This window comes from Sminthopsis crassicaudata, chromosome 4 (genome assembly GCF_048593235.1).
Source record: "Sminthopsis crassicaudata isolate SCR6 chromosome 4, ASM4859323v1, whole genome shotgun sequence".
NCBI classification, from domain to species: domain Eukaryota; kingdom Metazoa; phylum Chordata; class Mammalia; order Dasyuromorphia; family Dasyuridae; genus Sminthopsis; species Sminthopsis crassicaudata.
This window is the reverse complement of record NC_133620.1, coordinates 10,923,546-10,935,898: the sequence shown is the minus strand read 5'-3', so window position 1 is coordinate 10,935,898 and position 12,353 is coordinate 10,923,546. Positions and strand designations below refer to the sequence as shown.

At 43.1% G+C, this 12,353-nt stretch overlaps 1 protein-coding gene across 3 annotated transcripts in view; it reads left to right on the top strand.

The window, feature by feature from the left end:
• Positions 1 to 12,353, top strand: part of DNAJC6 (DnaJ heat shock protein family (Hsp40) member C6) — a 121,765-nt gene that overhangs the window by 81,219 nt on the left and 28,193 nt on the right. For all 3 annotated transcript variants that reach the window (XM_074265733.1, XM_074265735.1, XM_074265734.1), the window contains exons 7-12: positions 843 to 1,037; positions 2,564 to 2,681; positions 4,652 to 4,731; positions 7,057 to 7,250; positions 7,552 to 7,632; positions 9,903 to 10,346. In XM_074265733.1, coding sequence (XP_074121834.1) covers positions 843 to 1,037; positions 2,564 to 2,681; positions 4,652 to 4,731; positions 7,057 to 7,250; positions 7,552 to 7,632; positions 9,903 to 10,346 — 1,112 coding nt within the window. The remainder of the gene's footprint in view (positions 1 to 842; positions 1,038 to 2,563; positions 2,682 to 4,651; positions 4,732 to 7,056; positions 7,251 to 7,551; positions 7,633 to 9,902; positions 10,347 to 12,353) is intronic.

The window sequence follows — 12,353 nt, the reverse complement described above, 5'->3', positions numbered from 1 at the left end:
GAATTCAAGGCTGGTGCTCTATCCACTGCGCCACCTAGCTGCCCCCCAAACTCTGTCTCTCGAGCCAACATAGAACTCTCACATAGGACTTCCCTCACTGGCTTGTTAATGAGTCCAGCATGTTTGGTGGAATCCCCATATCAAATTTATGGTAGGGCACAGAAATCTGAATGGTCTTGGTTTCAATTTAATATGTATCATTCTGTATAATTCCTTGTTAGAACTTAAGCATTTGAGAGAAGGGCTGGTTTTTGCCTTTTATTTGTATTCTTACCCCTTAGCACAGTCAGTGCCCAAGAGTAAGCATTTAATAAAGGCTTCATTGCTTGGAGGGTACTTTACATCAGCAAGGTCACAGGTTGACAGGAGTTTGGGGGAGATATACAGCAGGTTAAGCAGTTAAGTGGTTTTCTGTCTTCATTTCCTTAGGTTCATTAGTATTTCCTCCTTCAGTGCGCCATTTTGGTTTAGAATTGACTTTGGCTAGGCCAATGGAACACAAGTCTCTCAGACTTTAAAGGCTCTGAGTAAGGGCCCGCTGATAAAGTGTGTGTCTCTTGGCCAAGCTAAATTGGGGAAGACTCAAAACCAGATTGGCCGGAAATAATGAATCTTTCAGCCCCGGTAATTTCCAAAGCCCTGGAGAGCACACTTTCTGCATTGTTGGAGGGAATATCCAGAGATTCCTAATCTCAGATCCTTGAATAATTGATTAGGAAGCTCTATTAGGGAAGCTGAAAGAGCTGGGTTTCATTTTGCATGTTTGGGATTCTTAGCGGGAATAAAAGAATGGCTTTCTGTGGTATGATGAAAACCTATAGACTCGTTTTCTTCTGTTTCAGATACATAGGATATATTTGTGACCTCATAGCTGACAAACCCGTCATTCCCCACTGCAAACCTCTCACAGTTAAGTCGGTCACTCTCAGTCCTGTCCCTTGTTTCAACAAACAGAGGAACGGATGCCGTCCGTTTTGTGACGTCCTCATTGGAGAAACCAAAATATTCACAACTTCCTTGGATTATGAAAGAATGAAGTGAGTTCTGGTTCTTTCCCCTTTTCACATATTCCTCCTCCCGGTGGAGTCAGAATTTCCATGTAGGAGACACACTATGGTTCTCTCTGTTGCTACTTAATTATAGAATCAGAACCCATGAGAATTGCATGGGTTCCATCTTATTTGGTTTACTTGTTTTTACTGGACCCGGGCTTTCATTTGTGTAGAGAATTACCTGTCTTTAGGGGGTCTTAAAGAGTTTCCTTTGGTCATGAGAGATTAAGTGACTTTCCCAGAGTTACACAGTTAGAGAACCAACGAAGGCCGCTCTCTGTCCCCTACATAGCCAGCACATACATGCCTTTTGCATTAATTTGTTATGTGCTTGAAATCCTTTTCCACTGCGCCATAACTACCCAAGGCCATATAGTAAGAGGGCAGAATTGCTGTTTTTTAGTCATGTCTGACTCTCTGTGATGCCATATGAGCCTTCTTGGCAAAGATGCCAGAGTGATTTGATATCTCCTTCTCCAGCTCGTTTTTCAGATGAGGAAGCTGAGGCAAACAGAGTAAAGTGCTTTACCCAGCATCCCACAGCTAGTGACTATCTGAGACCAGACTTGATTGCAGATGAGATTTCCTGAGTCCAAGAAGAGCGTTCTATACCCTGTACCCCAAGAGGCTCAGGGCTCGGCTTCAAATTCAGATCTTCCTGCTCTGAGCCCATTGTTGGCTACAATATACAAACTCCATGGTTGGAATTTTTTTTAAGTGCAAGAAAAAACAACACAATTTATTTTTAAATGATCATCTTAAGGGAGCAGAGCAGTGCAATAGATTATTGAGGTTGCTGATAAACATCGGAGAAAATGAACAGCTCTGTAGAGCAGGGATGAGCCGTGTTATTTGCTGAGCCAGATGGTTGGGGAGGAGGTCTGGCACTAGCACAGTGTCCCCATGTCTGTGGCGGTGTCCTTGCCTTGTGGCACCAGCTTGTTCTTGCCAGTGCTGGCTGAAAGCCAGACATTGTTCTGGCAGGAGGAGGGCAGAACAATGGGATTAGAGCTTTGAGCTGAGACTGGACCAAGCCATTCGCTGGGTCAGAGCCACCATGTTTCCCTTGGCTGTTCCTACTTTAACTATCCCTGTAAAGGTTAAAATGGTGTGGCAACTGGTATCATTAACTTAATTAACATACTCCCTCTTCCCCTATCTCTCTTCTTCCCTCCCTCCCCCTTCTTTCTTTCTCTCTCTTTTTCCCTTTCTCTCTCTCTTTCCCCTTCCTCTCCTTCCCTCCCTTCTTTTTTCCTTCCCTTCCTCCCTCCCTCTCTTTCTTTCCTTCTCTTCCTCCCTTCCTTCCTCCTTCACTCCCTTCCTCCTCCCCCCTCTCTTTTCTTCCCTCCTTTCCCCCTTCTTTCTCTTTTCCTCTTTTTTTCCTTTCTCTCTTTCTTCCTTCCCTTTTCCTTCCCTCTTTCTCTTTCCTTCTTTCCTTCTTTCCTTCCCTCCCTTCTTCTCTTCCTGGCTCCCTCCCTCTTTCCCTCTCTCTCTGTCTTCTTTTTTTAAAGAGAATTTCGGGTCCAGGAAGGCAAGGTTGTCATTCCACTGGGGGTCACGGCTCACGGTGACGTGGTGGTGTCGGTTTACCACATGAGATCGACCATCGGGGGACGGTTGCAGGCTAAAGTATGGGCTTGGGCAGAAGGAGGGAAAGGGATGGCCTCTGCCTCTATCCTATCTGAGTTTCTTCGTGCTGCTGATGCAGCCCGAGAGTAGTTATCTCCATAAGACCTTCTAGTTATGGCAACACTAATAATTATAATAGCATTTATAATTATAATATATATATATATAATTATAATAATTATAATATATATATATATAATAGGGTTTGCAGAACACTTTCCATATATTACCTCACGTGATTTTCACAACAGTCTGGGGAGGTGGGTGCTACTATTATCCCCATTTTCAAGGTGAGGAAACTGAACCTCCATGAGTCTTCTTGACTCCAGACCCAACTTTGGCCACTGGAACCAAACAACAATCCTGGGGTGATAATACTTGTGACAGTCATAACTGATCTTTATTTGATCCATAAACTTCATCATTGTCTAAGGGTAATATGGATATTATTTCATTTGTTTATCATAACATACAGGCTAGATAGAAATCACCATTTCATGGCTGGGTTTTTGAAGCTCATTAGGGATTATTCTCCCCATCCTCTTCTGTTCTAGAAATATAGGAGATGGATAACAGAGTCATAGATTTAGGCTTAGAAGAGACCTTGGAGATTGTCCAATATGCCTTCCCATTTTATAAATGGGGAAACTGAAGTAAGATAGTTTAGATTACTTGGTTAAGGTTGACTAGTCAATCAAATAATCTCGTAAAACCTGAGTCCTCTGACTCTAGATCTAGGACTTTTCCTGGATATGGAAAATGAAGTTAGTTGAGTATAGTAGGATGATTCAACCTAGTTCTGGAGGATCAGGAAACTTCCTTTGGAGGATTGGCTGTTGATATTCCCTAGTTAGAGCCTTCTTGATAACTTTTTAAAACTACTGCGGTGGAATAATAGTGATAATGATAAGCAATTGGCAAAGTGTTTCATGGCCTTCATCTCCCTTGTTGCGGATCACAACCCTGAGAGATTGATCCTGAGGTTGTTGTTATACCCATTTTAAAGATCAGTCCCTCAGGATCAATGTGGGATTGTCTGACCCAGTTTTTCCCAACTTCCAGTTCATCCATCTCTCTGTTGTACTCCTGCGACTGCTGCCTCCCATTACTGGTTCTTGCTTTGATGTCCCAGGCAGAACACTTTACTCCTTTGCCTCCACTGCTGTTGTGTTCCTCGATGTATTAGGACAGAATGGGAGAAGGAACCCTCCAGAACTGACCTCCAATCTGAAGGAGGTGCCCTTTGTAGCCCCAAGTCTAGATAGAAATTTCCATCAGTTGGAAGTGGAAATCTTCAACATAAAGAAGATCCAACTCACTTCCAGTTGATCAATGATGGACAGAAACAACTACACCCAGAGAAGGAACACTGGGAAGTGAATGTAAACTGTTAGCACTACTGTCTATCTATCCAGGTTATTTATACCTTTGGAATCAAATACTTAATGTGCAACAAGAAAATGGTATTTACACACATATATTGTATCTAGGTTATATTGTAACACATGTAAAATGTATGGGATTGCCTGTCATCAAGGGGAGGGAGTGGAGGGAGGGAGGGGATAATTTGGAAAAATGAATAAAAAGAAAAAAAAGAAAAAAAAAGAAATTTCCATAAGTGATGAATTTTCCATCATCACTTTGTTTACACCCCAATATAAATAGTTCTACAATGTAGGGAGGGGACTCTCCATTACCAATGCCCATTTTATAGATGAAGAGACTGAACCTCAGAGAAAGTCAGTTACTTGGCCAGGATCACAGAGTTAAATCAGTAGCAGAACAGGGATCACAGTTGTTTTAAGTGGAAGGCTAATGAGAGTACAAGAAGACCTTGGGATCCTCCAGACTGTCACAGAAAGCTAGGAAAGATGACTTTCTGGCTCCGCTTTGGGGAATCAATCAAACCCTTCACCCCCCAATTTGTTTTTGCCAGAAGCATATTACATTCTTTTCTCTTTTCCCATCAGATGACCAATACTCAGATATTCCAGATTCAATTCCACACGGGATTTGTACCCCTGGGCACAACAGTGTTGAAATTCACCAAGTAAGTATGACATAGCCCTGAAGAGCCCAGCCTTGGGAGCCATCTTCTGAGTGCTGATTGCTGAGTCTACACGTGACTGTTAGGGATTATGATACATCGTCACCCCGGGCCCATGAGTCCATGGTGTATGAAAGAGAGTTGGGATTCAGGCTGGGAGGGCGATGATGGGGAGGTGAGTTGAAGTGTTTAAAAGTCTGTCATGTGCAAGAAGGATTAAATTTCCTCTATTTGGTCCTAGAGGGGGAATCAAGAGTGAGGGCTGAAGTTATAAAGAAGGAAATTTAGGCTTGATATCACGAAGAACTTTAGAGTATATAATTTACAGTATTTTAAAAGTGGAATGAGTTCTCTTCAGAGATAATGGATTCCTTATGTTGGTCTTCAATCAAAATCTAAGGGATCATTCATTGTGTATGTAATGGATCTGGAGAAGGGGAAAGGAAGGAAGGAAGGAAAGGAGGGAGGAGGAGAAGAAGGGAGGAAGTGAAGGAAAGAAGGAAGAAAAGAAAAAAGGAGGGGAGGAAGGAGAGAAGATGAAAGGAAAGAAGGAAGAAAAAAGGAGGGAAGGAAGGAGAGAAGTTAAAAAGAAGGGAGAAGGAAAAGAAGAGGGGGAAAGGAAGAAATGAAAGGAAGGGAAGATAGCAGGAAGGAAGGAGAGAAATAGAAGAAGAAAAGGAAGAAAAAAGAAGAGAAGGTGAGAAGGAGGGAAGGATAGATGGATTTATTAAGCATTTACTATGTGCTAGGTTCTAGGGATACAAATAGAAGCAAAAAGAAAAATAGCTTCTGCCCTCAAAGAGCTTACATTTTAATGAGGAAAGGTAATATAGAAAGAAAGTTGAAAATCAGGAATTTGAGGAGGGGTAATAAGGTCCCTGGGAAGGGGTGTGTTTTTGAAGTCCAGGAAATCAGGAAGAAGACCTGGAGAAGAATAAAAGCTGGCTGACCTGAGCCCCTCCAGAAAATGGAGGTCCCGGAGGGAATTCCTCAGTGGGAGAAGGGAGAGAGCCTGGCAAAGGGATATTCTGGGGTGAGAAGGCAGTAGGTGGGGTTGGATATTCTGAAGTGAAGGAGCTGAGACCACTGCAGACTCCCGCTTCTGAAGTCTGGAAGGCAGGGCTAGACAGAGGGGATGGACTGGTAGTTCCCAGCTCTCAAAATCAGTGTTTCTCTGAAATATTATTGGCTGACCCTCATCTTCAGTTTCCATCCCTGTCTCTGGTTATCTCAGATTCCTTGTCTCTTGGGGAAATGGAATTAGCTTGCTTTCTTCCTTGGGTCAAAATAGACCCCAGCTGTCACTCGAGAGCTGACCTGGCTAGAAAACTATTCTGATAAAGATCCTGACATCTTAGTGAACTCTGCAAGCTAAATATGAGGCAATAATGCCAATAGGCAACAAGGGAAGGGATCTCAGAGACCATGGAGCCCAATGCCTCAGGTCTGGTTGTTGTTGAGCCATTTTCCAGTCCTGTCCAACTCTCCATGACTCCATTTGGGATTTTCTTGATAGAGATTCTGGAGTGGTTTGCCATTTCCTTCTCCAGCTCCACTTATAGATGAGGAAACTGAGGCAGACAAGATGAAGTGACTTGCCTGTGGTCACACAGCTAAGAAATACTATGTCTGAACTCAGGTTCTCCTGACTCTAGGTCCAGTGCTCTATCCACTGAGCTACGTACCTTCCTTAATTCCTCATTTTACAGATGAGCAAGCTGAGTGTAGGATCAGAGAGCTAAAAGGGATTTAGAGATCATCTTGTTCGACCCTCTCTTTTTACAGAGAAAGAAACTGAGGCCTAGAAAACTTAAGTCACTTGCCTATAATCACACAATTAGCATGTGACCGAGCCAGGTTTCACACTCTTGTCCTCAACCCCAAATCCATTTCTCTTTACACTGTATGTAGCCTCCTGGGTGATGTCATTCTGACTTTTTAAAAATTCAAATGATGGAAGACTCCCTATCTCTCGAGACATGTGGTCCACTTTAGCCAAACTGGAATAATTAGAAAATTTTCCTTTGCTCCTATATCTGCAGCAGCAGTTTCTTCATTTGGAGACCATAATCCCTTTCCCTAAGACTGCTCTTCAAATACTTAATTTTGTTTTTAGTCTTTTCTCCTAATGTTTATCTTTGAGTCTATCTCTGGTGACTTCCTTGACAACATTTCCCTCTTTATGAAAATACCAGAATCTCAGGCTAGGGAGGAGGAGCCTTAGCTGTGGCCGGCCTGTAGCTTTGCAGATTTCTTTTAAGCAAAATAGTCATGACTTTCCCATCGCCCTCTGAAAAATAACTCCACACCCCCAACCCTTCTGCCTAGGCCTGAGCTGGACGCATGTGACTCTCCAGAAAAATACCCCCAGCTGTTCCATGTGATCTTGGAGATCGAAATCGAACCTAATGACAGACAGACAGATTTAACTCCCCCCTGGGAAAATTTCTCCACAAAAGACATCAGTCCCAGCATCCTCTTCTCCTCTCACCAGGAGCAGCAGGACACCCTGGCCTCAGCAGGTAAGATTTCCTCATTCACTTTGTGCCCTTCCCAGAGGTTTGGATATACAAGGGCAAAAATTACCCGCGTCTGCCCTTGAGAATTGAGGGGTAACCCTATATCCAGAGAAAAGTTAATACGAGAGCACAAAATGTTTTAGGGGGAGCTTGTTCACCCTGGGGGAATTAATGAGCAAAACCTCATTTAGGAGGCAGCCCCTGAGCTGGGCTTTCACAGGGCTGGTGAGTGCATGCAGCCTAGATGAGCAGGGGGGAGCTTGCCTTCCAGTTGTGGGCAGACCCTCTTACCTTCATGTTGTAGGAAGAGCCTCGGCGGATGTTTCTCAAGACAACCCAAGGCATGCTGGTCAAGGGGCTTTCTTTTCATCTCTCAACTGGCAAGGTACTCTCATTTTTTATTATGCCTTTTACAAATTAAATGTAGTGGGTTTTTGTTTGTTTTTAACATCAATTATGCTCCCTAATATCCCCTTCCATTTCAAAGAACAATCCCTCATCACAAAGAATAAGAAAGGAGGTGGGGATAGGGCCACCAGTTTAACAAAACTAACCAGCACATCCACAAAGACATTATATATGAAGTTCCTCACCCATAGTCCGCCATCTTTGTAAAGAAGTGAGGAGAGGGAAAGTGCTTTCTAGCTTTTCTTCCTGTGACTTGATGCTGCCATCAGGACCGTTTAACCTTCTTGGAGCACTCTGTAGGGAAATGAGATTTCTCACCTTGCAAAGGTTGCCGCTCCCAAGGACACTGGTTTGTCCATACCCGTTGAACCATGAAAAGTTTGATACAACTGCAAAGATCTTCTGGTAGAGACCTGGGCAGCCAACTTAGTGGTCAGCACTGGGAGTTGTTTCCATTTATTTATTTTTTTGCATACGTTCATTACTTTTTTCCCCTTTTTCTTAAGTTTTATTGATGTCTTCTGTTTTCATATAATAAATATTTAAATATTATTCTCACTTTGTGCAAGGTCTTTTATAACAGGGAAAAGTTAAATAAAATGAATGATTCAGTGACCTTATTTGAAAATATATATCACATTCAACATCCCCTAATTCTCTAAAAAACCAAAATCAAACAGGAATCTATTTTCAGTCTCTCCTCTCTCCCATCTTATTAAAAAATACATTCATCCAAAAACATTTATTAAGCACCTATTGTATAAGATACTATATTAGGCATTGAAGATACAGTACCCAAAGCAAATCAGCCTCAGCCTACAGAGTCTGCGTTCATTCTGTTATGTGAAACAAGATGAACACAGGTAAGTCAAGTGAAATTTGGGGAAAGAATAGCAGTAGCTACTGGAGTGGGAGGCCAGAACCAGGCTAAGTCTCATATATAAAGGGAGTTATTCCACTAAAGCAAGCCAGGGTTTTAATTATTATTATGTATGGAAAGATGGAGGCAATAAGAGGGACCATCAAGTCCAAGCTCTTCATTTTACAGATGAGGAAACTGAGGTCAGAAAAGTGACCTCCCCAAGATTTCACAGATGAAAAGTATCAGAGGTGAGATCAGAGCTAATGATTCCAGAGCCAGGATGCTCGCTATTTAATTGTTGTCTCGAGTTATTTCTGAACTATCTGTACCTCTTTCAGTGTTTTTGGATTTGCTTCCAGAGAAGGGTTTTCCAAGATTAGTTAGCAGAGGTTGGAAGCACTCAGAGGAAGGGATCTTTCCTGCCCATCGCCATCCTGGACATGGCTACTTTTGATCATAAGAGGGACTGAGGAGCCATTACATGACTTGCTCCTTTTTGGCGCTGGATCCCTTTTCATTCTTGAAATTGACTGGTGATTGTGTCCGATGTCAAACAAAAGGATGGTCTTAGGCGACTTGGAGATGATGTGGATCCTGTCGATTCCTTAACTGAGAGGTTTCCTTCCTTCCCTTTCCATGTGACAGAAAGCCCGCTGCCCTCCCAGACTAATACAGAGCACAAGTTTCCTCTGAGCTCTCCCTGTTTCCTGGTTTCTCCTTCCCCACAGCTGGAAAGATGATTTGGGGTTTTCTTTTCAAAGACCTCCCTTGAGGACTACTTGTGAGGGATGTCAGTAAAGAACCAGGCTGCTCTGCTTAATCCGGTCCCCTCACTGTCTGGCTCCCTCTTCTCTCCTGGAATTATTTATGCATGAAAGAGTGTTAAAAACTCCATAGGAGCTTTGGAAGGTGACTAGCCAGTGAAGTGAAGGGCTTGAGAGACATACGAGGATCACCGAAAGATCTGGGAATAGTCTTGGGGAAGGGAAGCCTCAAAGGGAACTTGGGTAGCTGTTTTCAAATGTCCCAAAGTTTATCACCTGGAAGAGTGAGTAGATCTGAGATTCTTGATATTAAGGAGAAGCCGGTTAAAGGGTAGAAATTGCAGAAAGAGAAACTTAGGCTAGATGTCAGGAAAAACTTCCCATCAATCAGTTGGAGCTATCCAGAAGTGGAGAGGGCTGCTTCAGGAGGTGGGCTCCCCTTCTCCTTCCCTGGAGACTGTCAAGTAGAGACTGAGTGGTCACTTGTTAGAAGTGGTAGAAAGGGGCTGCCGTTGGTCCAGGGATGATCGTACGAGATGGCCACTCCGTCTCTTCTGACTCATATTCTGAGAATTGTGTCTCTTTAGCCCAGAAACTAACCAGTTATTTGGAATTCCTCAGATCAGAAATCTGACAAGGCCAGCAGCCACCCCACCTCTGAAGACCGGGCGGCCCTCGTTCACGAGGAGAGCGAACAATCAGACGATGAGCTCCTCTCTCTCTCAAGCCAGCACAGCAACGCCAGTGGGGACAAACCCCCTGCCGCATCGAAACATAACAAGAAGCAGCAGGAGGCACCTCCCCCTCCGCCCCCCGAAGATGTGGACCTTCTGGGACTCGAGGGAAGTCCCAGCAAGACTTTCTCTTCCCAGCCTATGGCTCCCCCCACCAATTCAGACTTGTTGAATGACCTGTTTGGGGGTGGAGGCTCAACAGCATCTGCTCAGGCTGGACCTCCAGGGGTGGAGGATGTGTTCCATCCGAGCGGCCCGGGATCAGCCCACTCAACGCCCCGACGATCCGCCGCGTCTGGCTCGCCGTCCCCCTCCTCGAGAGTGGGAGAAGGTAACTCTCTCCATGTAGCATCCTCCAGCTTAAGGCAGATCCACTGGTCCTGGTCCTGACCCAGTTGTACTGTTTTCATGATTTGGAAGCTAACATCCCAAGAGGTCCGAGAAAGAGTAATTAGTGGGGGGTGTCATTTCAAGACACAGCACAGGAGACAGGAATACTTGCATTCACCATGCTTTTTTTCCTTCCAGAATGTAACGGCCTGACTTCTTTAGCTATTGCTGCCGATAATACCATAGACAACTACCAAATTAACAACAGCGATCATAACCTACATTACCACAGTGTATTCCTATTTGCACAATACTTTCCTTACCATAACCCTCTCAGACAGGTAGTGAAGTATTGTAATCTCCATTTTAAGGAGAAGGAAAACTAAGATACACACATAAAAATGACTTTCTCATTCTCAATCTTAATAAGGGTCAAGGCTGAGATTTACATTCAGGTCTTTTTATTCTAAATCTAACAATCTTTCTTCTTCCCTGATTAGCATCATCTGTAGATATAGGCAAATGCATTGTCAGACATTTATTAGGCACCTATTGTATGTCTGGTACTGACAGATTCTGGTAAGATAAAGACCAACAGGTCTTGCTCTCAAGGAGGGTCCCTTCTGTTGGAGGGTAGGAGAGCATGTACACAGATAGGTCAATGCAAAGTAGATTGAAAAAAATGGGAAGCCAAAGATTATTCCGATGACATGTGATTTAGGATTTAGGAGATTCTGACAAGTCATCTCCTTTCTGTTGTCTTCCCGTAAATGATGTTTTGAAGAAATAGACTCTAAAATTGAAGAGAAGGATGAGCTCCATCTCAGTTACTGAGAGAACTGGCAGACATGATACCTTTAAAAGATTTTTGAAGACTCATATAAAACAAGCCTAGAGAGGGAGAAATAGCAGAAAAGAGATGAGAGCAGAACCATCTGCAAACTATAGACCAGTGAATTCTTGTCTTAGATTTATGGGGAACTTCCAGAACAGACCATTAAAAAGGCATTGGGGGGGGAAGAAAGAAAGAAAGAAAGAAAGAAAGAAAGAAAGAAAGAAAGAAAGAAAGAAAGAAAGAAAGAAAGAAAGAAAGAAAGAAAGAAAGAAAGAAAGAAAGAAAGAAAGAAAGAAAGAAAGAAAGAAAGAAAGAAAGAAAGAAAGAAAGAAAGAAAGAAAGAAAGAAAGAAAGAAAGAAAGAAAGAAAGAAAAGAAGGGAGGGGGTGAGGAGAGAAGGAAGAAGGAAGAAAGAAAGAAAAAGAAAGAGAAAAAAATAAAAAAGAAAGAGATAAGAAAGCAAGCAAGAAAGAGAAAAAGGAAGAAAGAAAGAGAGGGAGGAAGGAAGAAAGAAAGAACAAAGGAAAGAAGGAAGGAAGGAAAGAAAGAAGGAGGAAAGAAGGGAAAAAGGAAGGAAGAAAGAAAGGAAAGAAGGAAGGAAGGAAGAAAACCAGTCAGACAAGGGGAGAGTGCACACACAGGTAAAAATCAAGGGGAAGCAGAGAAGATTAAATAATGTGAGCTGGCCCAGGTTTGTGGGTCCAACCCCTTTGTTTTACGGATGAAGCTAGAGACAAGTCAAGGATTTGCTCTAAGTCACATTGCTGGTTACTGCTCATGATTGGGTCTCTTGGTCACCGAATGCTCTTCCATGATATCACAATGCCTTTGGTTGTTCCTCATTCGAGTTTCTAGCACTACTCATGAGCATGAATCACACTTTCCAGATGTCTGCAGTTTTGATCTAGAGCTGTGAGCCTTGTTTTATATTGATTTTATCAGTAAATTAATGTCAAATCCAAGGCCTATAAGCCTTGAAAATGGCCTTGTAAGCATAGTGGCTTGCTGACATGACTACTGCTTGAGTTATATGAGCTGTTTAATCACCCAAGCCATCTTCTTCCCCCTAACATTTATAGCATGGCTGATGAACTGTTATGGGCTAGACCTTGGTCCAGAGCAGCTCCGTCTGACAACAATCAGAGCACAAAGTGAGCCTCGGAGTTGCAGAATT